This window comes from Oncorhynchus mykiss, chromosome 1 (genome assembly GCF_013265735.2).
Source record: "Oncorhynchus mykiss isolate Arlee chromosome 1, USDA_OmykA_1.1, whole genome shotgun sequence".
NCBI lineage: Eukaryota > Metazoa > Chordata > Actinopteri > Salmoniformes > Salmonidae > Oncorhynchus > Oncorhynchus mykiss.
In genome coordinates, this window is record NC_048565.1 from 57,362,565 (window position 1) to 57,386,612 (window position 24,048).

Consider the following 24,048-nt stretch of genomic DNA (forward strand, 5'->3'; position numbering starts at 1 on the left):
GATTAAATGTCTTTCTGCACTGTGAAGAGGGAAAAAACAGATATTACAACGTTTGTGATGAATGGCAGGTTGTTTCTTCATGCAAAATAGCTTTGGGGTTAAAATTCAATTAAGCTCCTTTATTTTAGGGGTTTAATGAAGGCGGGTCATTTTTTACCCTTAGGACAAAGGGAGAATACAGAATGTTAGGACTACACAAGGGTTAAATGAAACTGGTATTAATTTTTATTTGTTACAATTTTCTTTAACCAATTAGGGTCTTCAATGAAGGGCCAACAGAAAAATGCCCTACTTTTTACCTTCCACTTGCCTCTTCCATTTTTGCAGTAATGCTGGAATTAGTTAGTTGTAATTGTGGGTAGAGCAGACATTTCCAAATATTTTGATAGCTGCATGTGAGATAACTCCACTAGTCCTATTTATGATTTAATTTAGAAAGATTATAGCATGTTTTTATTTTTATTTATTTTTTATATCTATTTTTTTTTCTATTAGTATATTTGAATTTAACAACAATATTAGTTGTATTATTTTTGGTGGATTAAATTGAAATTGCAACCAACTTTCTATGTTTAATTTTTTTTAATTTAATAGTGATATTTGGGAGATTATTTCCTTTTGAAATAACCGAAAGTGCAACGTTGTAATCTGAATAAAAGGAAAAAGGCCATTCTTGAACATGGGGTGAGACATTCTTATTAATTTGCTAGAGAAGCAGTTCAGATTTAAGTTAAACTTTTGTATGACTGAAGCTTTTAGTGAGAAGTCTAATGTTTAATATTTAAGAATTTCTGCCCCCAGAAATTCATGGTCATTGTATAAATAGGCCTGCTTAATTTTGTCTGGCTTGCCATTCCAAATAAAATGGAATACTTTTTTCTCATACATTTTAAATAACTGTTTGCTAGGTGTAGGTAAGACCATAAGCAAATTGGTAAGCTGGGATATGACTAAAAAGTTAATCGGGTGATTTTTGCTAACATTCTATAAAAATTTATCGGCGTGAGATAATTTATGTATTGTGTAATATGTATATTGAGTATGTCCAAATCACCATCAGACAATTGTAAACTACACGGTAATGTAAAAGTTTTCTTTTTTAGTGATCCAATATGATCCAATATCCAGAGAGGTTAGAAAAAGTATCTAGATACTCTATGATTGTAGATTTAAAATAAAACATGAATCATCAGTGTACAATGACACCTTTGTTTTTAAGCCCTGGATTTCTAACCGTTTGAAATTATCGTTGGATCTGTATTTCAATAGCTAACATTTCAATACATAGTGGACAACCTTGTTTTACTCCTCTTGACAACTTAAACCCTTTTGAGAAGTAGCCATTATTTACTATTTTACACCTAAGGTTATTATCCATCACGTTAACCCATTTTATAAGAGATTGTCCAAAATTGAAATGTTCCAGGCATTTATAAATAAACTTCAGTCGTACTTTATCAAAAAATATTAATTCTATGCACTATACATTTTGCTAGAATGTTTAAGAGTGTAAGGGGTGTGTAAGGGGCATCCAATTTTTTCAATGGACTGGATCTTTATGTACACCACTTGTATCCTGTTTCAGTAATAATGAAATCAGACCTTCTTGATGAGTTTCCGGTAATCTACCATTTAAATAGGAGTGGTTAAAACATATATCAAACAAGTGTGTTAATGGGATCTTTAACAAATACAGATAAACTGTCAATCTCTGAAACTCAATTAGATAATTCCTTTGAGGATACAGCAGTAACAATCCAGGGATATAATGTCTAAAGAAAATACACAAATGCCCATTGGGGAGGTGTTGCTGTATATGTTCAGAGCCATATCACTGTAATGCTTAGAGAAGATCATATGTCAAATGTTGTTGAAGTGTGGTTGCAAGTTCACCTGCCTCATCTAAAGCCTCTTCTTTTGGGGTGCTACAATAGGCTAACAGTCAGTATTTTAATAAAATGTGTGCAAAGCTTGATAGTGTGTGTGTGTGATGTTAACAGAGAGGTCTATTTTCTGGGTGACCTGAACATTGACTGGTTAGCAACTAGCTGTCCTCTCAAGAGGAAGCTTCTAACTGTGACGAATGGCTATAACATGACCCACGTTATCACTCAACCAACTACAGTGCATACCGATAGTGTTGGATATGTGACATCCACTTGTATTGATCATATCTTCACTAATGCTACAGAGCTTTGCTCCGAAGAATCATCAGTTCCCAATGGCTGTAGTGACCATAACATTGTGGTAATAACAGGGAAAGCCAAAGTATCAACGGCAGGTCCTAAAGTAAATGATAAAAGATCATACAAAATGTTTTCTCATGATTCTTTTGTTGAGGATGTAGAAAATGCATGTTGGTCTGATGTGTATGAGGACCTGAACCCAGATGCACCTCTGAGAGTGTTTATAAAATGATTCATGTCAATTGTTGACAAGCATGAACCTGTTATGAAATTAACTGTGAAAACTGTTAGAGCCTCCTGGATTGATGATGAATTAAAAATAAATTATACAAAAGTGGAGGCAAACAAGTCAGGCTGCTCAGCTAATCGGTTGACATACTGTATATTTAGAAAGGTTGTGAATAAACTTAACAAAAATAACAAGAAATTACATTGCCAAACCAAGATAAATGACATAAAACACAATTAAAAAATACTTTGGAGTACGTTAAATGGTATCATGGGCAGAAAACCCAATTCATTTCCATCAAGATGATGAGTGGGAAAACTATTTTTATAACGTACTGTGATACAAATTCCAGATTTTACACATAGTCAAATAACATACAGTTCACATATCCATACACACCACGCAAGACATGCCATCAGGGGTCTCATCACAGTCCCCAAGTCAAAAACAAATTCATGGCAACAGAGCCATGATCACATGGAACTCCCTTCCATCTCCAATTACACAAGAAAACATCAAAATTATCTTTAAAAAATGTATAAAACATCTCATGGCACAATAGGGATTTTGAAGTGACATACACACAAACACGAACACACAGACACACTATCACACTACAACACACACATACTGTACATGACTGTAGCCTACCTCTGCGATGTGTACTGTGTACAGCTGGCCATGGAAAGTTGGGGAGTTGTCATTCACGTCTCCTATCTGGATATTTACTGTGTCTTTGACCACCTGCGAAGGCACAAGAGGTACTGATTTGTTATTGCACAAACACACACAGGCAAGGAGAAATACAGACACACACTCTCCCTCACCCTCCATTTGGTAAATCCGACCACAACTCTATCCTACTTATTCCTGCTTACACGGGCCTACCAGACGAGGTTAATCAATTCTATGCTCGCTTTGAGGCAAGCAACACTGAGGCATGCATGAGAGCATGAGCTGTTCCGGATGACTGTGTGATCACGCTCTCCGTAGCCGACGTGATTAAGACCTTTAAAAAGGTCAACATATACAAGGCTGCGGGGCAAGATGGATTTACAGGACGTGTGCTCCGGGCATGTGTGCTGACCAACTGGCAGGTGTCTTCACTGACATGTTAAACATGTCCTTGACTGAGTCTGTAATACCAACATGTTTCAAGCAGACCACCATAGTCCCTGTGCCCAAGAACACAAAGGCAACCTGCCTAAATGACTACAGACCCGTAGCACTCATGTCCGTAACCATGAAGTGCTTTGAAAGGTTGGCTCACTTCAACACCATTATCCCAGAAACCCTAGACCCACTCCAATTTGCATACCGCCCAAACAGATCCAAAAATATTGCAATCTCTATTGCAATCCACAATGCCCTTTCCCACCTGGACAAAAGGAACTCTTATGGGAGAATGCTATCCATTGACTACAGCTCAGCCTTCAACACCATAGTACACTCAAAGCTCATCACAAAGCTAAGGATCCTGCGACTAAACACCTCCCTCTGCAACTGGATCCTGGACTTCCTGATGGGCCGCCCCCAGGTGGTGAGGGTAGATAGCAACACATCTGCCACGCTGATCCTCAACACTGGAGCACCACAGGGGTGCATGCTCAGTCCCCTCCTGTACTCCCTGTTCACCCACGACCGCATGGCCAGGCATGACTCCAACCCCATCATTAAGTTTGCCGACGACACAACAGTGGTAGGCCTGATCACCGACAACGATGAGACAGCCTATAGGGAGGTCAGATACCTGGCTGTGTGGTGCCAGAATAACGACCTATCCCTCAACGTAACCAAGACTAAGGAGATGATGGAGGACCGAGCATGCCCCCATTCTCATCGACGGGGCTGTAGTGGAGCACGTTGAGAGCTTCAAGTTCCTTGGTGTCCACATCAACAACAAACTGGAATGGTCCAAACACACCAAGCCAGTCGTGAAGAGGGCACGACAAAGCCTATTTCCCCTCAGAAAACTAAAAAGATTTGGCATGGGTCCTGAGCTCCTCATAAGGTTCTACAGCTGCAACATCGAGAGCATCCTGACTGGTTGCATCACTGCCTGGTATGGCAATTGCTCAGCCTCCGACCGCAAGGCACTACAGAGGGTAGTGCGTACGGCCCAGTACATCACTGGGGCTAAGCTGCCTGCCATCCAGGACCTCTACACCAGGCGGTGTCAGAGGAAGGCTCTAAAAGTTCTCAAACACCCCAGCCACCCCAGTCATAGACTGATCTCTCTAATACCGCATGGCAAGCGGTACCAGAGTGCCAAATCTAGGACAAAAAGGCTTCTCAACAGTTTTTACCCCCAAGCCATAAGATTCCTGAACAGGTAATCAAATGGCTACCCAGACTATTTGCATTGTGTGCCCCTCCAACCCCTCGTTTTACGCTGCTGCTACTCTCTGCTTATCATATATGCATAGTCACTTTAACTATACATTCATGTACATACTACCTCAATTGGGCCGACCAACCAGTGCTACCGCACATTGGCTAACCGGGCTATCTGCATTGTGTTCCGCCACCTACCACCCGCCAACCCCTCTTTTACTCTACTGCTACTATCTGTTCATCATTTATGCATAGTCACTTTAACCATATCTACATGTACATACTACCTCAATCAGCCTGACAACCGGTGTCTGTATGTAGCTAGTTCTATAGCCTCGCTACTGTATATAGCCTGTCTTTTTACTGTTGTTTTATTTCTTTACCTACCTATTGTTCACCTAATACCTTTTTTGCACTATTGGTTAGAGTCTGTAAGCATTTCACTGTAAGTTGAGAACTTGTTCTTGTAACATCAATGATCAAATCAAATCAAAGTTAATTTGTCAAGTGCGCTAAATACAACAGGTGTACAAATTAACTTTGATTTGATTTGATCATTGTTGTTAATGCTTCTTTATTTCACCTTTATTTAACCAGGTGGGCAAGTTGAGAACAAGTTATCATTTACAATTGCGACCTGGCCAAGATAAAGCAAAGCAGTTCGACACATACAACACAGAGTTACACATGGAGTAAAACAAACATACAGTCAATAATACAGTAGAAAAATAAGTCTATATACAATGTGATACAGTATAGCAAGTAAAATACTCGAATGGTAGATTTGAGGTGGAAAAAAGTGCAAAGTAGAGATAAAAATAATGGGGTGCATGTAAATAAATAAATAAATACAGTAGGGGGAGAGGTAGTTGTTTGGGCTAAATTATAGATGGGCTATGTGCAGGTGCAGTAATCTGTGAGCTGCTCTCACAGCTGGTGCTTAAAGCTAGTGAGGGAGATAAGTGTTTCCAGTTTCAGAGATTGTTGTAGTTCGTTCCAGTCATTGGCAGCAGAGAACTGGAAGGGGAGGCGGCCAAAGGAAGTATTGGTTTTGGGGGTGACCAGAGAGATATACCTGCTGGAGTGCATGATCCCACCTGCTATGGTGACCAGCGAGCTGAGATAAGAGGGGACTTTACCTAGCAGGGTCTTGTAGATGACATGGAGCCAGTGTGCTTGGTGACAAGTATGAAGCGAATGCCATCGTACAAGGCGCATTGATGGGCAGAATATGGGGCTTTGGTGACAAAACGGATGGCACTGTGATAGACTGCATCCAATTTATTGAGTAGGGTATTGGAGACTATTTTGTAAATGACATCGCCGAAGTCGAGGATCGGTAGGATGGTCAGTTTTACAAGGGTGTGTTTGGCAGCATGAGTGAAGGATGCTTTGTTGCGAAATAGGAAGCCAATTCTATATTTAACTTTGGATTGGAGATGTTTGATATGAGTCTGGAAGGAGAGTTTACAGTCTAACCAGACACCTAGGTATTTGTAGTTGTCCACATATTCTAAGTCAGAACCGTCCAGAGTAGTGATGTTGGACGGGCGGGCAGGTGCAGGCAGCGATCGGTTGAAGAGCATGCATTTAGTTTTACTTGTATTTAAGAGCAATTGGAGGCCACGGAAGGAGAGTTGTATGGCATTGAAGCTCGCCTGGAGGGTTGTTAATTAACACAGTGTACAAAGAAGGGCCAGAAGTATACAGAATGGTGTCGTCTGCGTAGAGGTGGATCAGGGACTCACCAGCAGCAAGAACGACATCATTGATGTATACAGAGAAGAGAGTCAGTCCAAGAATTGAACCCTGTGGGACCCCCATAGAGACTGCCAGAGGCCCGGACAACAGGCCCGCCGATTTGACACACTGAACTCTATCAGAGTCGGTGAACCAGGCGAGGCAATCATTTGAGAAACCAAGGCTACCGAGTCTGCCGATGAGGATGTGGTGATTGACAGAGTCGAAAGCCTTGGCCAGGTCAATGAATACAGCTGCACAGTATTGTTTCTTATCGATGGCGGTTAAGATATCATTTAGGTCCTTGAGCGTGGTTGAGGTGCACCCATGACCAGCTCTGAAACCAGATTGCATAGCGGAGAAGGTATGGTGGGATTCGAAATGGTCGGTAATCTGTTTGTTGACTTGGCTTTAGAAGACCTTAGAAAGGCAGGGTAGGATAGATATAGGTCTGTAGCAGTTTGGGTCAAGAGTGTACCACCCTTTGAAGAGGTGGATGACCACAGCTGTTTTCCAATCTTTGGGAATCTCAGACAACACGAAAGAGAGGTTGAACAGGCTAGTAATAGGGGTTTCAACAATTTTGGCAGATCATTTTAGAAAGGGTCCAGATTGTCTAGTCCGGCTGATTTCTAGGGGTCCAGATTTTGCAGCTCTTTCAGAACGTCAGCTGACTGGATTTGGGAGAAGGAGACATGGGAAAGGCTTGGGCGAGTTGCTGTGGGGGGTGCAGTGCTATTGACCAGGTTAGGGGTAGCCAGGTGGAAAGCATGGCCAGCCGTAGAAAAATGCTTATTGATATTTTCAATTATAGTGGATTTATCGGTGGTGACAGTGTTTCCAATCCTCAGTGCAGTGGGCAGCTGGGAGGAGGTGTTCTTATTCTCCATGGACTTTACAGTGTCCCAGAACTTTTTTGAGTTTGTGTTGCAGGATGCAAATTTCTGCTTGAAAAAGCTAGCCTTGCCTTTTCTAACTGCCTGTGTATATTGGTTTCTAGCTTCCCTGAAAAGTTGCATATCACGGGGGCTGTTCGATGCTAATGCAGAACGCCATAGGATGTTTTTGTGTTGGTTAAGGGCAGTCAGGTCTGGAGAGAACCAAGGGCTATATCTGCTCCTGGTTCTACATTTCTTGAATGGGGCATGCTTATTGAATGGGGAAATTTAAAAAATAATAACCAGGCATCCTGTACTGACGGAATGAGATCAATATCCTTCCAGGATACCCGGGCCAGGTCAAATAGAAAGGCCTGCTCGCTGAAGTGTTTCAGGGAGCGTTTGACAGTGTTGAGTGGGGGTCGTTTGACCGCTGACGCATTACGGATGCAGGCAATGAGGCAGTGATCGCTGAGATCTTGGTTGAAAACAGCAGAGGTGTATTTAGAGGGCAAGTTGGTTAGGATGATATCTATATGAGGGTGCCCGTGTTTACGGCTTTGGGGTGGTACCTGGTAGGTTCATTGATAATTTGTGTGAGATTGAGGGCATCAAGCTTAGATTGTAGGATGGCTGGGTGTTAAGCATGTTCCAGTTTAGGTGACCTAGCAGCACGAGCTCTGAAGATAGATGGGAGGCAATCAGTTCACAAATGGTGCAAATGGTGCTTGATGTTAATCTGCTAGTTAGCTACCTCGACACATTTTTTACTGATTGTGATTTATCTTCAATGCTCTTAAATAATAACTTCATAATATAGCCTAATACTCATAATCTTCTAACTCATGATATATGGCTAGCTGGACAGTGGCTTGTGTGGATTCTTTAGAATATGGTGCTTATAAGGAGTCTAGACTACCTGTGTTCAGTGCTTATTTTGTAAATCATGAGTGGTGAGTGGAAAGGGGGAGTGACCTGTGGAGCTTTTAGGTACCGGAACACAAGAGGTTCTATAAAACCTTTATAATAAAGGATCGCATGTATATCATCGCTGTGGCATAGAGAAGTAGAGTAGCGGTGCTTACAGAAGTTGCACACATTTTTTTATATCCTAGTGTCCCTGAAAAAATGTGTCCTTTTATGAACACATTTCATGCGATCTATATCATTTTACATGACTGGAGACTTTGGCAGAATATTTTTAAATACTGCACAGATGATCAAAATGACAGGCTACTTTGACACTGACAAAATGAGAATCCGAGAACATTAAAAATGCCCATGTCTTGAATCCATCAATAGCCTAGGCTTAAGTGTGTGGAGACACACCTATTGACAATATGAGAAGGAAAGCACTAAAAAATCTTTCTAGTTCACTGACTCACCCAATGATGTGCAGCTCACTCGCCGGCTCGTGCGAAAAGCCTCTCTCAATAGGCCTGTTTGGAAGTTGCTAAAATATTTTTGCAGCCGATAGCAGAAAGATTAGTCTTCACTTTTCAGCAGGAACCATTTGCTTTCCAACCTGTGTTATCCCGCGAATGTATTTTAAATATTGTGAAAGGCCTGTTTTGTCTGCATGCTGTTCACTGACAGATTTCCCAACTGCAGGCTATGCCTTGTTATTAGGCTACACACAGTACACAGACAGGCAATTTTTTAAAAGAAGATATTGATCCTCTGTGACTAAATTATAGGCCCACTCATGGTGTAGTAAGCTATTCTGAAAAATGTAATTTATTTCTGAAAAAACAGCAGTAATTATATAACTTGCACATTTATATCAATTTATCAGGGTTTCTGCAGCACCTCCAGCACCCTTCTCTCGGCTATGATTCTATAAGTAAATACATTATAAAGTGCTGCTGTGCAGGCAAACATACCAAATATTGATGATGATGTAGGTGTTATCTAGTGTTAATCAAATGTTATGCTGCTGTGGCAGCACTGTTGGTATTTAAACTAGGAAGCTTGCTACACACACTCAACCGGGGACCGGATTTGCGCATGCAATTCATACAGGGCAAACTGGGAAAATGGCATAACCTGGTGCATGTGAGCTGTGGACCCAGCAGACCAATGGATGGGGTAGGGGTGGGCGAACTTGATGATGTCATGACGAGTTGGGGACAGTTGGTTCAGAACAACAACAACAAAAACTGTATACAATAAAATATATATATATACCACCACCCAAAAGAGCACCTGGCAAGAGGGAGGGCAAAGGGACAGGTGCTCGGGCACAGGTAGACCCCCTATCTGTGCACGTAACAAGTGTACTGTCTTTACCATGACCTATACGGTTGTGTAGGTTGAAATGTCAGTGTGCTTTAGCATTAGAATGTTACGTGTGAGAAAGGTGTCACAGTAAATAACTGCAAGGAGAGTTAGTCAGGAGTTGTATATACACTGTGTGAGCTGCATGACAGACAGGATGTGATACATCATGTCACAGCGTTGATCATAGTGCAGGTTTGACTCTTACCCCTTGGCTGTCACTCACAGAGAACTCCACCTGCATCTCCGACTTGGTCTGGAAGAGATGGAGAGAGAGACAAGTCAGCATAACCCTACATAGAGTATGTGAGGGAAGGTGGGAGGGAGGCTGTGTGTTTGTTTGTGTGTCAAGGTTATTGTATTTTTGTGTTTTTATATTGTCTTATATTTTTTTATTTGAAATTCAGTTAAGTTTTAGATAATTTTCAGACCAGATTTGCTAGTTTTTATTCAGCTTAAGATATTATTTTAAAGTATTTATATTTCGTTTTTATATTATTTAGTTTCAGTTTTAGGGATGTCACAATACATACTTTTATTGGTCACTTACACATGGTTAGCAGATGTTAATGTGAGTGTAGTGAAATGCTTGTGCCTCTAGATCAGACTGTTTATTTTAATTTATTTTTATTTCACCTTTATTTAACCAGGTAGGCTAGTTGAGAACAAGTTCTCATTTGCAACTGCGACCTGGCCAAGATAAAGCATAGCAGTGTGAACAGACAACACAGAGTTACACATGGAGTAAACAATTAACAAGTCAATAACACAGTAGAAAAAAAAAGAGAGTCTGTATACATTGTGTGCAAAAGGCATGAGGAGGTAGGCGAATATTTACAATTTTGCAGATTAACACTGGAGTGATAAATTATCAGATGGTCATGTGAAGGTAGATATACTGGTGTGCATAAGAGCAGAAAAGTAAATAAATATAAACAGTATGGGGATGAGGTAGGTGAATTGGGTGGGCTATTTACCGGTAGACTACGTACAGCTGCAGCGATCGGTTAGCTGCTCAGATAGCAGATGTATGAAGTTGGTGAGGGAGATAAAAGTCTCCAACTTCAGCGATTTTTGCAATTCGTTCCAGTCACAGATAGCAGAGAACAGCAATGAAATGCGGCCAAATGAGGTGTTGGCTTTAGGGATGATCAGTGAGATACACCTGCTGGAGTGCATGCTACGGGTGGGTGTTGCTCTCGTGACCAGTGAACTGAGATAAGGCGGAGCTTTACCTAGCATGGACTTGTAGATGACCTGGAGCCAGTGGGTCTGGCGACGAATATGTAGCGAGGGCCAGCCGACTAGAGCATACAGGTTGCAGTGGTGGGTGGTATAAGGTGCTTTAGTAACAAAACGGATGGCACTGTGATAAACTGCATCCAGTTTGCTGAGTAGAGTATTGGAAGCCATGTTGTAGATGACATCGCCAAAGTCGAGGATCGGTAGGATAGTCAGTTTTACTAGGGTAAGTTTGGCGGCGTGAGTGAAGGAGGCTTTGTTGCGGAATAGAAAGCCGACTCTAGATTTGATTTTAGATTGGAGATGTTTGACATGAGTCTGGAAGGAGAGTTTACAGTCTAGCCAGACACCTAGGTACTTATAGATGTCCACATATTCTAGGTCGGAACCATCCAGGGTGGTGATGCTAGTCGGGCGTGCGGGTGCAGGCAGCAAACGGTTGAAAAGCATGCATTTGGTTTTACTAGCGTTTAAGAGCAGTTGGAGGCCACGGAAGGAGTGTTGTATGGCATTGAAGCTCGTTTGGAGGTTAGACAGCACAGTGTCCAAGGACGGGGCGGAAGTATACAGAATGATGTTGTCTGCGTAGAGGTGGATCAGGGAATCGCCCGTAGCAAGAGCAACATCATTGATATATGCAGAGAAAAGAGTCGGCCCGAGAATTGAACCCTGTGGCACCCCCATAGAGACTGCCAGAGGACCGGACAGCATGTCCTCCGATTTGACACACTGAACTCTGTCTGCAAAGTAGTTGGTGAACCAGGCAAGGCAGTCATTAGAAAAACCTAGGCTACTGAGTCTGCCGATAGGAATATGGTGATTGACAGAGTCGAAAGCCTTAGCAAGGTCGATGAAGACGGCTGCACAGTACTGTCTTTTATCGATGGCGGTTATGATATCAATTAGTACCTTGAGCGTGGCTGAGGTGCACCCGTAACAAGTAATCAAAAAATTTCACAACAACTACCTTACCAACTACTACAAGTTTAAAGGAATGAATAAGAATATGTACTTATAAATATATGGATGAGCGATGGCCGAATGGCATTGGCAAGTTTGTGAGTGTTTTTGGTGACAAGCCAAATTTCTTCAGCCTCCTGTTGTTGAAGAGGCGTTGTTGCGCCTTCTTCACCACGCTGTCTGTGTGGACCATTTCAGTTTGTCCGTGATTTGTATGCCCAGGAACTTAAAACTTTCCACCTTCGCCACTACTGTCCAGTCGATAGGGGGGTGCTCCCTCTGCTGTTTCCTGAAGTCCACGATCATCTCCTTTGTTTTGTTGACGTTGAGTGTGAGGTTATTTTCCTGACACCACACTCTGAGGGCCCATCTCGTCATTGTTGGTAATCAAGCCTACCACTGCAAACTTGATGATTGAGTTGGAGGTGTGCATGGCCACACAGTCATTGGTGAACAGGGAGTCAGGAGAGGGCTGAGAACGCACCTTTGTGGGGCCCCAGTGTTGAGGATCAGCGGGGTGGAGATGTTGTTTCCTACCCTCACCACCTGGGGGCGGTCTGTCAGAATGTCCAGGACCCAGTGGCACAGGGTGGGGTCGAGACCCAGGTGATATGAACCTTGACTAGTCTCTCAAAGCACTTCATGATGACGGAAGTGAGTTGTATGGGGCGATAGTTGTTTAGCTCAGTTACCTTAGCTTTCTTGGGAAAATGAACAATGGTGGCCCTCTTGAAGCCTGTGGGAACTGCAGACTGGGATAGGAATTGATTGAATATGTCCGTATAACACACCAGCCAGCTGGTCTGCACATGCTCTGAGGACGCGGTTAGTGATGCTGTCTGTGCCGGCAGCCTTGCGAGAGTTAACATGTTTAACCTCTTGGATTTAGGGGGCGCTATTTGAATTTTTGGATGAAAAATAGCTTGACTATGCATATAATTGACAGCTTTGGACAGCTTATCAAATATATATGTTAAAAACACCTTGAGGATGGATCCTAAACAATGTTTGCCGTGTTTCTGTCGATATTATGGAGAACATTTTGAAAAAAAATTGGCGTTATAGTTGCAGCATTTTCCGGTCGATTTCTCAGCCAAGCATGATGAAGAAACGGGAGCTATTTCGCCTACAAAAATAAACTTTTTGGAAAAAAGGAGCATTTGCTATCTAACTGGGAGTCTCCTGAGTGAAAGCATCCGAAGTTCTTCAAAGGTAAATGATTTAATTTGGTTGCTTTTCTTATTTCCGTGAAAATGTTGCCTGCTGCCAGCAGAGCTAGCATAGCATTATGCCATGATTAACTTACACAAATGCTTGTCTAGCGTTGGCTGTAACGCATATTTTGAAAATCTGAGATGACAGTGTTGTTAACAAAAGGCTAAGCTTGTGTCTGAATATATTTATTTCATTTCATTTGCGATTTTCATGAATAGGAAAAGTTTCTAGGCGTATTTATGTCCGCTGAGTTATGCTAATGCATTTGAGGCTATGATTACGCTCCCGGATACGGGATTGCTCGTCGCAAGAGGTTAAATGTTTTACTCACGTTGGCTGCGGAGAAGGAGAGTCCGCAGGTTTTGGTAGCGGGCTGTGTCAGTGGCACTGTATTGTCCTCAAAGCGAGCAAAGTAGTTGTTTAGTTTTTCTGGGTGCAAGACATCGGTGTCTGCGAATGGGCTGGTTTTCTTTTTGTAATCTGTGATTGACTGTACACCCTGTCACATACTGTACATCTCGTGTCTCAGCCGCTGAATTACGACTCTACTTTGTCTCTATACTGTTTGATTGCCTTGCGGAGGGAATAGCTACAGTGTTTGTATTCGGTCATGTTTCCGTTCGCCTTGCCATGATTAAAAGCAGTGGTCTGCGCTTTCAGTTTTGCGCAAATTCTGCCATCAATTCACGGTTTCTGGTTGGGGAAGGTTTTAATAGTCACCATTGGTACATCATCACTGATGCACTTGCTAATAAACTCGCTCACCGAATCAGCGTATACATCAATGTTGTTGTCCGATGCTATCCGGAACATATCAAATCAAATCAAATGTTTATTTGTCACATACACATGGTTAGCAGATGTTAATGCGAGTGTAGCGAAATGCTTGTGCTTCTAGTTCCGACAATGCAGTAATAACCAACAAGTAATCTAACTAACAATTCCAAAACTACTGTCTTATACACAGTGTAAGGGGATGAAGAATATGTACATAAGGATATATGAATGAGTGATGGTACAGAGCAGCATAGGCAAGATACAGTAGATGATATCGAGTACAGTATATACATATGAGATGAGTATGTAAACAAAGTGGCATAGTTAAAGTGGCTAGTGATACATGTGTTACATAAGGATGCAGTCGATGATATAGAGGACAGTATATACGTATGCATGTGAGATGAATAATGTAGGGTAAGTAACATTATATAAGGTAGCATTGTTTAAAGTGGCTAGTGATATATTTACATAATTTCCTATCAATTCCCATTATTAAAGTGGCTGGAGTTGAGTCAGTGTCATTGTCAGTGTGTTGGCAGCAGCCACTCAATGTTAGTGGTGGCTGTTTAACAGTCTGATGGCCTTGAGATAGAAGCTGTTTTTCAGTCTCTCGGTCCCAGCTTTGATGCACCTGTACTGACCTCGCCTTCTGGATGATAGCGGGGTGAACAGGCAGTGGCTCGGGTGGTTGATGTCCTTGATGATCTTTATGGCCTTCCTGTAACATCGGGTGGTGTAGGTGTCCTGGAGGGCAGGTAGTTTGCCCCCGGTGATGCGTTGTGCAGACCTCACTACCCTCTGGAGAGCCTTACGGTTGAGGGCGGAGCAGTTGCCGTACCAGGCGGTGATACAGCCCGACAGGATGCTCTCGATTGTGCATCTGTAGAAGTTTGTGAGTGCTTTTGGTGACAAGCCGAATTTCTTCAGCCTCCTGAGGTTGAAGAGGCGCTGCTGTGCCTTCTTCACGATGCTGTCTGTGTGAGTGGACCAATTCAGTTTGTCTGTGATGTGTATGCCGAGGAACTTAAAACTTGCTACCCTCTCCACTACTGTTCCATCGATGTGGATACGGGGGTGTTCCCTCTGCTGTTTCCTGAAGTCCACAATCATCTCCTTAGTTTTGTTGACGTTGAGTGTGAGGTTATTTTCCTGACACCACACTCCGAGGGCCCTCACCTCCTCCCTGTAGGCGTCTCGTCGTTGTTGGTAATCAAGCCTACCACTGTTGTGTCGTCCGCAAACTTGATGATTGAGTTGGAGGCGTGCGTGGCCACGCAGTCGTGGGTGAACAGGGAGTACAGGAGAGGGCTCAGAACGCACCCTTGTGGGGCCCCAGTGTTGAGGATCAGCGGGGAGGAGATGTTGTTGCCTACCCTCACCACCTGGGGGCGGCTCGTCAGGAAGTCCAGTACCCAGTTGCACAGGGCGGGGTCGAGACCCAGGGTCTCGAGCTTGATGACGAGCTTGGAGGGTACTATGGTGTTGAATGCCGAGCTGTAGTCGATGAACAGCATTCTCACATAGGTATTCCTCTTGTCCAGATGGGTTAGGGCATTGTGCAGTGTGGTTGAGATTGCATCGTCTGTGGACCTATTTGGGCGGTAAGCAAATTGGAGTGGGTCTAGGGTGTCAGGTAGGGTGGAGGTGATATGGTCCTTGACTAGTCTCTCAAAGCACTTCATGATGACGGATGTGAGTGCTACGGGGCGGTAGTCGTTTAGCTCAGTTACCTTAGCTTTCTTGGGAACAGGAACAATGGTGGCCCTCTTGAAGCATGTGGGAACAGCAGACTGGTATAGGGATTGATTGAATATGTCCGTAACCACACCGGCCAGCTGGTCTGCGCATGCTCTGAGGGGGCAGCTGGGGATGCCGTCTGGGCCTGCAGCCTTGCGAGGGTTAACACGTTTAAATGTTTTACTCACCTCGGCTGCAGTGAAGGAGAGACCGCATGTTTTCGTTGCAGGCCGTGTGATCAGACCACGTGATCGAAGCAATCTTGAGAGTGGAATCAGATTTGTCGGACCAGCTTTGGACAGACCTGAGCACGGGCGTATCCTGTTTTAGTTTCTGTCTATAGGCTGTGAGAAACTAAATGGAGTCATGGTCAGATTTGCCGAAAGGAGGGCGAGGGAGGGCTTTGTATGCGCCGTGGAAGTTAGAGTATCAATGATCCAGAATTGTGCCAGCCCGGGTAGCACATTCGATATGCTGATAAAATTTAGGGAGCCTTGTTTTCAGATTAGCCTTGATAAAATCCCCAGCTACAGTAAATGCAGCCTCAGGATATGTGGTTTCCAGTTTACATAGAGTCCAATGACGTTCTTTCAAGGTATCTGCTTGGGGGGGATATACACGGCTGTGATTATAATCGAAGAGAATTCTCTTGGTAGATAATGCGGTCGGCATTTGATTGTCAGGAATTCTAGGTCAGCTGAACAAACGGACTTGAGTTCCTGTTTGTTGTTATGATCACACCACGACTCGTTAATCATAAGGCATACACTCCCGCACTTCTTCTTACCAGAGTGATGTTTGCTTTTGTCAACGCGATACGTGAAGAAACCGGGTCGCGGGTCATGTCATAGGTCAGGTTAGGTTTAAATTATAAATTAAATCCCAAAATGACTTGATTTAAAAGGAATGGAGTGGCTGCGTATCTGACTTTTCTCTGACCTTGTTTTCTCCGTACTAATGATCCCGAAGCTTCTGCACATGTGCGGAAAGAAACATGTGGTGAAAAGTCGGATCCGCAGTCACGGCCTAAAAGGAATAGCCCATGTTTACACCAATCCAATGCTTATTAACTTTAGTAGTACATGTACGAAGAATGAAGTTAACTACCTAGACAGTTGTTTCCCTGTTAGGTAGTGATTACTTGTAATAGTGATGCACAAGCTAGATCTATTTGAGACATATAAAAGATGGGCCTATTTGAAACACCGCCAGATACTGTAGCTTGAAATCCCCCCAAAAGTTTTAAAACCCCATTGAATAACCCACTCGATTTTTGCCCACAGTTAACAAAGCTAACTAAAACTGAACATTCATGATGTTTTTTATTTTATTTGAGTTAGTTTTGGAGTCAAAGATAATTGTTTCAGAATAGTTTGTTTTTAAAACATATTTGTTAATTATTTTATTTCAGTTTACTAAATCGTTTTTTTCATAATCAGTTTTAATTTTAGTTTAATATAATAACCTTTGTGTGTGAGCTTGTGCATTCATGCATGTGAATACAGTTTATTTAATTGAAATGTGATGATGTGTTTGTAAAGATTTTCTAAAACCCCATTCTTGCCAAATTCCATACAAATACACTTATTTCTCTTTCTCTTTTATTTGTGTCTTCTTCCAAGTTGTTCTTGGTCTTATTTTTTAAATTAATTTAACCTTTATTTAACTAGGCAAGTCAGTTAAGCACAAATTCTTATTTGCAATGACAGCCTATCCCAGTTAAACCCAGACGGCGCTGGGCCAATTGTGCACCGCCCTATAGGTCTGCCAATCACAGCCGGATGTGATGAAGCCTGGATTTGAACCAGTGCAATGAACCTCTTGCACTGAGATGCAGTGTCTTAGACCACTGTGCCACTCGGGAGCACTGTTACTTTCATCATTACACTCTTCCTAAGCCTTTCTAAATCTCACTTCTCTCTGTTCCATCCCTCCTTTTCTGACATTCTTGCTCTTCTCATTAATGTGTGTGTGTGTGTGTGAATACCTGCATGTGTACATGCAAGTGCCTGTGTGTGTGTGTGTGTGTGTGTGTGTGTGTGTGTGTGTGTGTGTGTGTGTGTCTTCTAACCTCGCGGTCCAGGGGCTGTCGTAGCCACACCACTCCTGTGTCTCTCGCCACGGCAAAGTACCTCATGGCCTCCTCTCCCACGACACCAAAGATGAGTGGCTCCTGTTCTGGGTCCAGAGCCTCTAGCTGGGTCACTGATGTGCCTGACATACACAGGGGGAAACATTGGTCGAAGGTCAGTCAAAGGAAGACATTTTTTTTGGTCCAAAATGGCACCATATTCCCAATTTGGCACCCTATTCCCCACTAAATAGTGAATAGGTTGCCATTTCGGCCATTGGTGGAAAAAGTAACTAATTGTTATACTTGAGTAAAAGGAAAGATACCTTAATAGAGAATGACTCAAGTAAAAGTGAAAGCAACCCAGTAAAATACTACTTGAGTAAAAGTGTAAGGATCGACGATGGTAGACGAGAAGCAGGTACAGGAAGTGAACATCTAATTATCAACGGACACATAACGACATGAATGCTGACACAGGGAACAAACGAGGGAGCAGACAGTTATACAGTGCCTTGCAAAAGTATTCATCCCCCTTGGTGTTTTTCCTATTTTGTTGCATTACAACCTGTAAGTTAAATTTATTTCATTTGGATTTATAAAATAGTCCAAATTGGTGTAGTGAAAGTAAAAAAAAAAATTGTTATCAAAATTTTAAATAAATAAATAAAACGGAACAGTAGTGCATGCATATGTATTCACCCCCTTTGCTATGAAGCCCCTAAAAAATATCTGGTGTAATCAATTCACATAATTAGTCACATAATTATGCACACAGGTGGACTTTATTAAGTGTCACATGATCCCAGTATATATACACCTGTTCTGAAAGGCCGCAGATTCTGCAACACCACTATGCAAGGCACACCACTATGCAAGGCGCACCACCAAGCAAGCGGCACCATGAAGACAAAGGAGCTCTCCAATCAGGCCAGGAACACATTTTTGGAGAAGTACAGATCAGGGTTGAGTTATAAAAAAATATTAGAAACTTTGAACATCATACGGAGCAACATCAAATCCATTATTACAAAATTTAAAGAATATGGCACCACAACAAACCTGCCAAGAGAGGGCCGCCCATCAAAACTCATGGACCAGGAAAGGAGGGCATTAATCAGAGAGGCAACAAAGAGTCTAAAGATAAACCTGAAGGAGCTGTGTGTGAAGATTGGAGTATCTGTCCATAGGGCCACTTTAAGCCGTACACTCCACAGAGCTGGCCTTTACGCAAGAGTGGCCAGAAAAAGCCATGATTAATAAAAAAATAAGCAAACACATTTGGTGTTTGCCAAAAGGCAAGTGGGAGACTCCCCAAACATATGGAAGAAGCTATTCTGGTCAGATGAGATTAAAATGTAGCTTTTTGGCCATAAAGGAAAACGTTATGTCTGGCGCAAACCCAGCACCTCTCATCGCCCCGAGAACACCACCCCCCAGTGAAGCATGGTGGTGGCAGCATCATGCTGTGAGGATGATTTTCATCGGCAGGGACTGGGAAACTGGTCAGAATTGAAGGAATGATGGATTGCGCTAAATACAGGGAAATTCCAGAGATTTGAGACTAGGACAGAGGTTCACCTTCCAACAGGACCATGAACCTAAGCATACTGCTAAAGTAACACTCGAGTGGTGTAAGGGGAAACATTTAAATGTCTTTGAATGTCTTTGAATTGAGAATCTGTGGTATGACTTAAAGATTGCTGTACACCAGCGGAACCCATCCAACTTGAAGGAGCTGGAGCAGTTCTGCCTTGAAGAATGGAAAAAAATCCCAGTGGCTCGATGTGCCAAGCTTATCGAGACACCTCAATAGACTTGCAGCAAATGGTGGTGGTGGGGGGGGGGGGGGGGGGGGGGTGAATAGTTATGCACGCTCAAGTTTTTTGTCTTATTTCTTGTTTGTTTCACAATAAAAAATATTTTGCATCTTCAAAGAGGTAGGATAATTAATCTTAATTTTAAAAGTATCTCTGCTATGAAATGTCTTAGAGGATTTCTCTTAACGAGTATCTCTGCTAATTTATATGATTAATTAATTTATATAATTAAAAAGTGGAATACAATGTACAGTAACTTTAAGGATAAACGTTTAAAGGTATCTCTGCTATGAAATGTCTTAGGGGATTTCTCTTAACAAGTATCTCTGCTAATTTATATAATTAAAAAGTGGAATACAATGTACAGTAACTAAGGATAAACGTTTAAAAGTATCTCTGCTATGACATGTTTTAGGGGATTTCTCTTAACAAGTATCTCTGCTAATTTATATAATTAATTAATATAATTAATTTATATAATTAAAAAGTGGAATACAATGTACAGTAACTTTAAGGATAAACGTTTAAAAGTATCTCTGCTATGAAATGTCTTCTCTTAACGAGTGGTGATACAAACCCCTCCAAAATCTATTTTAATTCCAGGTTGTAAGGCAACAAAATAGGAAAAATGCCAAGTGGGGTGAATACTTTCGCAAGCCACTGTAGATGAGGCAATCAACAAAAGGGAAGGAGTGCAGGTGTGGCCAATGAGCGCTACTGCGCATAGTGATGGTGACAGGTGTGCGCAATGAAGGGTAGCCTGGCGCCCTCGAGTGCCAGAGAGGGGGTGTGGGAAAAAGTATGACAGTACCCCCCACCAAGCCCACCGAGGCAAGAAGACCTCGAGACAGCTAAGGCGTGGAAGCACGACGAGCTAGCTGAGGCACCCCTGGTTCCATCGGCGACGGCACCCCGACCCGATGTCACCAACCAAAAATCAAAACCCTTCTTGATGCTTAGTATAGAGGTGTCAGCATTCTGTACGGATTGATGCTGGTAGACAAGAAGCAGGTACAGGGAGTGAAAATGTATTTATCAACGAACACATAATGGCATTAATGCTGACACAGGGAACAAACGGGGGAGTCGATAGTTATAGACGGGGCAATCAACAAAGGGAAGGAGTCCAGGTGAGTCCAATTAGCGCTGCTGTGTGTAATGATTTTGACAGGTTTGTGTAATGAAGGGTGCATGGAGTCCTCGAGTGCCAGAGTGGGAGCAGGAGTGACAAAAAGTCTAAAGGAATGTGGTTATAAATATACTTAAGTATCAAAAGTTAATGTAATTGCTAAAATATACTTAAATGTGGCTTACTTAAGTATTGAAAGTAAAAGTAGAAGTATAAATTATTTAAAATTCCTTATATTAAGCAAACCAGGCGGAAAAATATTCATGTTATTTTAATGTATGGATAGCCAGTGGCACACAACAAAACTCAGATATAATTTACAAATGAAACATGTGTGTTTAGTGAGTCCGCCAGATCAGAGGCAGTAGGATGACCGGGGATGTTCTCTTGATAAGTGTGTGAATTGGACCATTTCTGTCCTACTAAGCATTCAAAATGTAACGAGTACTTTTGGGTGTCAGAGAAAATGTATGGAGTAAAAAGTACATCATTTTATTTTGGAATGTAGTGAAGTAAAAGTTGTAAAAAAAAAAGTATAGTATAAAAAGTATAAATAGTAAAGCAAACTACACATGAACAACTACTTAAGTAGTACTTTAAAGTATTTTTACTTAAGTACTTTACACCGCTGAATTTTGTACGCAATGTTACCATATCAAGAAACAAAAAAGGCAGTAAAGCTGTATTACTTTTTCTATACCAGTACAATAACGTTCATGAAAATACTGTTTTAATTTAATTTAATTTAACCTTTATTTAACTAGGCAAGTAATTTATGAACAAATTCTCATTTACAAAGATGGCCTATCGGGACAGGACAGGGACAGGGGCCTGGGATTAAACTAATAAATACAATATAGGACAAAACACACATCACAACAAGAGAGACACAACACTACATAAAGAGAGACCTAAGACAACAACAACATAACAAGGTAGCAACACAACATGACAGCAACATGGTAGCAACACAACATGGTAGCAGCACAAAAACATGGTACAAACATTATTGGGCAAAGTCAACAGCACAAAGATCAAGATGGTAGAGACAACAATACATCATACAAAGCAGCCACAACTGTCAGTAAGAATGTCCATGATTGAATCTTTGAATGAAGAGATTGAGATAAAAAAGTCCAGTTTGAGTGTTTGTTGCAGCTCGTTCCAGTCGATGGCTGCAGCGAACTGATCGAGGAGCGACCCAGGGATGTGTGTGCTTTGGGGACCTTTAACAGAATGTGACTGGCAGAACGGGTGTTGTATGTGGAGGATGAGGGCTGCAGTAGATATCTCAGATGGGGGAGCGAGGCCTAAGAGGGTTTTATAAAGAAGCATCAAACAGTGGGTCTTGCGACGGGTATACAGAGATGACCAGTTTACAGAGGAGTATAGAGTGCAGTGATGTGTCCTATGAGAAGCATTGGTGGCAAATCTGATGGCCGAACGGTAAAGAACATCTAGCTGCTCGAGAACACCCTTACCTGCCGATCTACACATTATGTCTCCGTAATCTAGCATGGGTAGGATGGTCATCTGAATCAGGGTTAGTTTGGCAGCTGGGGTGAAAGTGGAGCGATTACGATAGAGGAAACCAAGTCTAGATTTAGCTTTAGCCTGCGGCTTTGATATGTGCTGAGAAAAGGACAGTGCACCTTCTCGCCATACTCCCAAGTACTTGTATGCGGTGACTACCCCAAGCTCTAAACCCTCAGAGGTAGTAATAACACCTGTGGGAAGAGGGGCATTCTTCCTACCAAGCGACATGACCTTTGTTTTGGAGGTGTTCAGAAAAAGGTTAAGGGTAGAGAAAGCTTCTTGGACACAAAGAAAGCTTTGTTGTAGAGCACTTAGCACACAATCCAGGGAGGGGCCAGCTGAGTATAAGACTGTATCATCTGCATATACATGGATAAGAGAGCTTCCTACTGCCTGAGCTATGTTGTTGATGTAAATTGAGAAGAGCGAGGGACCTAGGATTGAGCCTTGGGCTACTCCCTTGGTGACAGGCAGTGGCTGAGACAGCAGATTTTCTGACTTTATACACTGCACTCTTTGAGAGAGGTGGTTAGCAAACCAGGCCAAAGACCCCTCAGAGACACCAATGCTCCTGGAATGGTCTACCATATCAAAAGCTTTGGCCAATTCAATAAAAATAGCAACACAATTGTCACACCCTGACCATAGTTTGCTTTGTATGTTTCTATGTTTTGTTTGGTCAGGGTGTGATCTGAGTGGGCATTCTATGTTGTGTGTCTAGTTTTTCTGTTTCTGTGTTTGGCCTGATATGGTTCCCAATCAGAGGCAGGTGTTAGTCATTGTCTCTGATTGGGAACCATATTTAGGTAGCCTATTTGGTGTTGGGGTTTGTGGGTGATTGTTCCTGTCTTTGTGTTTGTTACACCAGATAGGGCTGTTTTTGGTTTTTCACGTGTTCTTGTTTTTTTGTATATTGTTCTATTTTCATCTTTATTAAAGATGTATCACAATAACCACGCGGTGTTTTGGTCCACCTCTCCTTCAACAGAAGAATCCCGTTACAACAATATTGCTTAGAATCACCTTTAAGATTGCAGTGACACATCCATAACCTGAGCGGAAACCAGATTGCATACCCAAAATAATACTATAGACATAAAGTAAGCCAGTCAGTTGATTATTGACAAGTTTTTCCAACACTTTTGATAAAGGCAAAATAGAAATATGCCTATAACAGTTTAAATAAAATATGAACTGTGGCTGCCTTCCAAGCAATGGGAACCTCCCCAGAAAGGAGAGACACTTATTGGCTCTTCCTACTGTACACTGATTTCTCTAATATAACAAATCAAAAACAATCAATACACATCTCCAAACTTTTGTTCAATTATGAGGAGAGGTTTGAAAAAGGCTTTATTAAAGCAAACACACACACACACACACATTAGACAACTTTTCCAAGTCCTGGACTTTCAAACTGGCATATAGGGAGGAAAAATGTAAATATTTACACACAGCACACAGACAGCATGCCCACATAGCCGCATAGAGAGAACACATACACAAATAAAACAAACACATTTACTCACACACACACAGTGAGGTTAGGAGGGTAGAGTGATTTTAATTGGAGAGCTGCAGCAGTTCAGAGGCTTCATTCATCACAGACCAGAGTCTCTCTCTCTCTCTCTCTCACTCTCACTCTCACTCTCACTCTCACGCATCCCGAGGACCAGCCAGGATGGCTAATCAAACCCAGGGGTGGAGCAGTGACAGGTTGGCTAATCCAACATGCTGGACATGTGTCAGGGTGGATCCAGGGTAGGCATGGGCCTCGGGGTGTGTGTGCGTGCATGCATGAGTGTGAGGGAGTGTGTGTGTGTGGGGGGCATCTAATCAGGGTGAGGGGCGGGGTGGGGGGATAGGGGCTCATTATCGTACAGTTAAACTGAAGTGGAGATAGGGAGCCACTGA

The 24,048-nt window shown here is 42.3% G+C and overlaps 1 protein-coding gene across 1 annotated transcript in view; it reads right to left on the reverse strand.

Annotated features, from left to right (window-relative positions):
- The window catches only part of cdh23 (cadherin-related 23), a 655,816-nt gene that overhangs the window by 457,956 nt on the left and 173,812 nt on the right, over positions 1–24,048 (reverse strand). The window contains exons 4-6 of the mRNA XM_036980724.1: positions 17,650–17,792; positions 9,853–9,900; positions 3,067–3,159 (exon numbers count right to left, since the gene is read on the reverse strand). Of these exons, the coding sequence (XP_036836619.1) occupies positions 3,067–3,159; positions 9,853–9,900; positions 17,650–17,792 (284 nt within the window). The remainder of the gene's footprint in view (positions 1–3,066; positions 3,160–9,852; positions 9,901–17,649; positions 17,793–24,048) is intronic.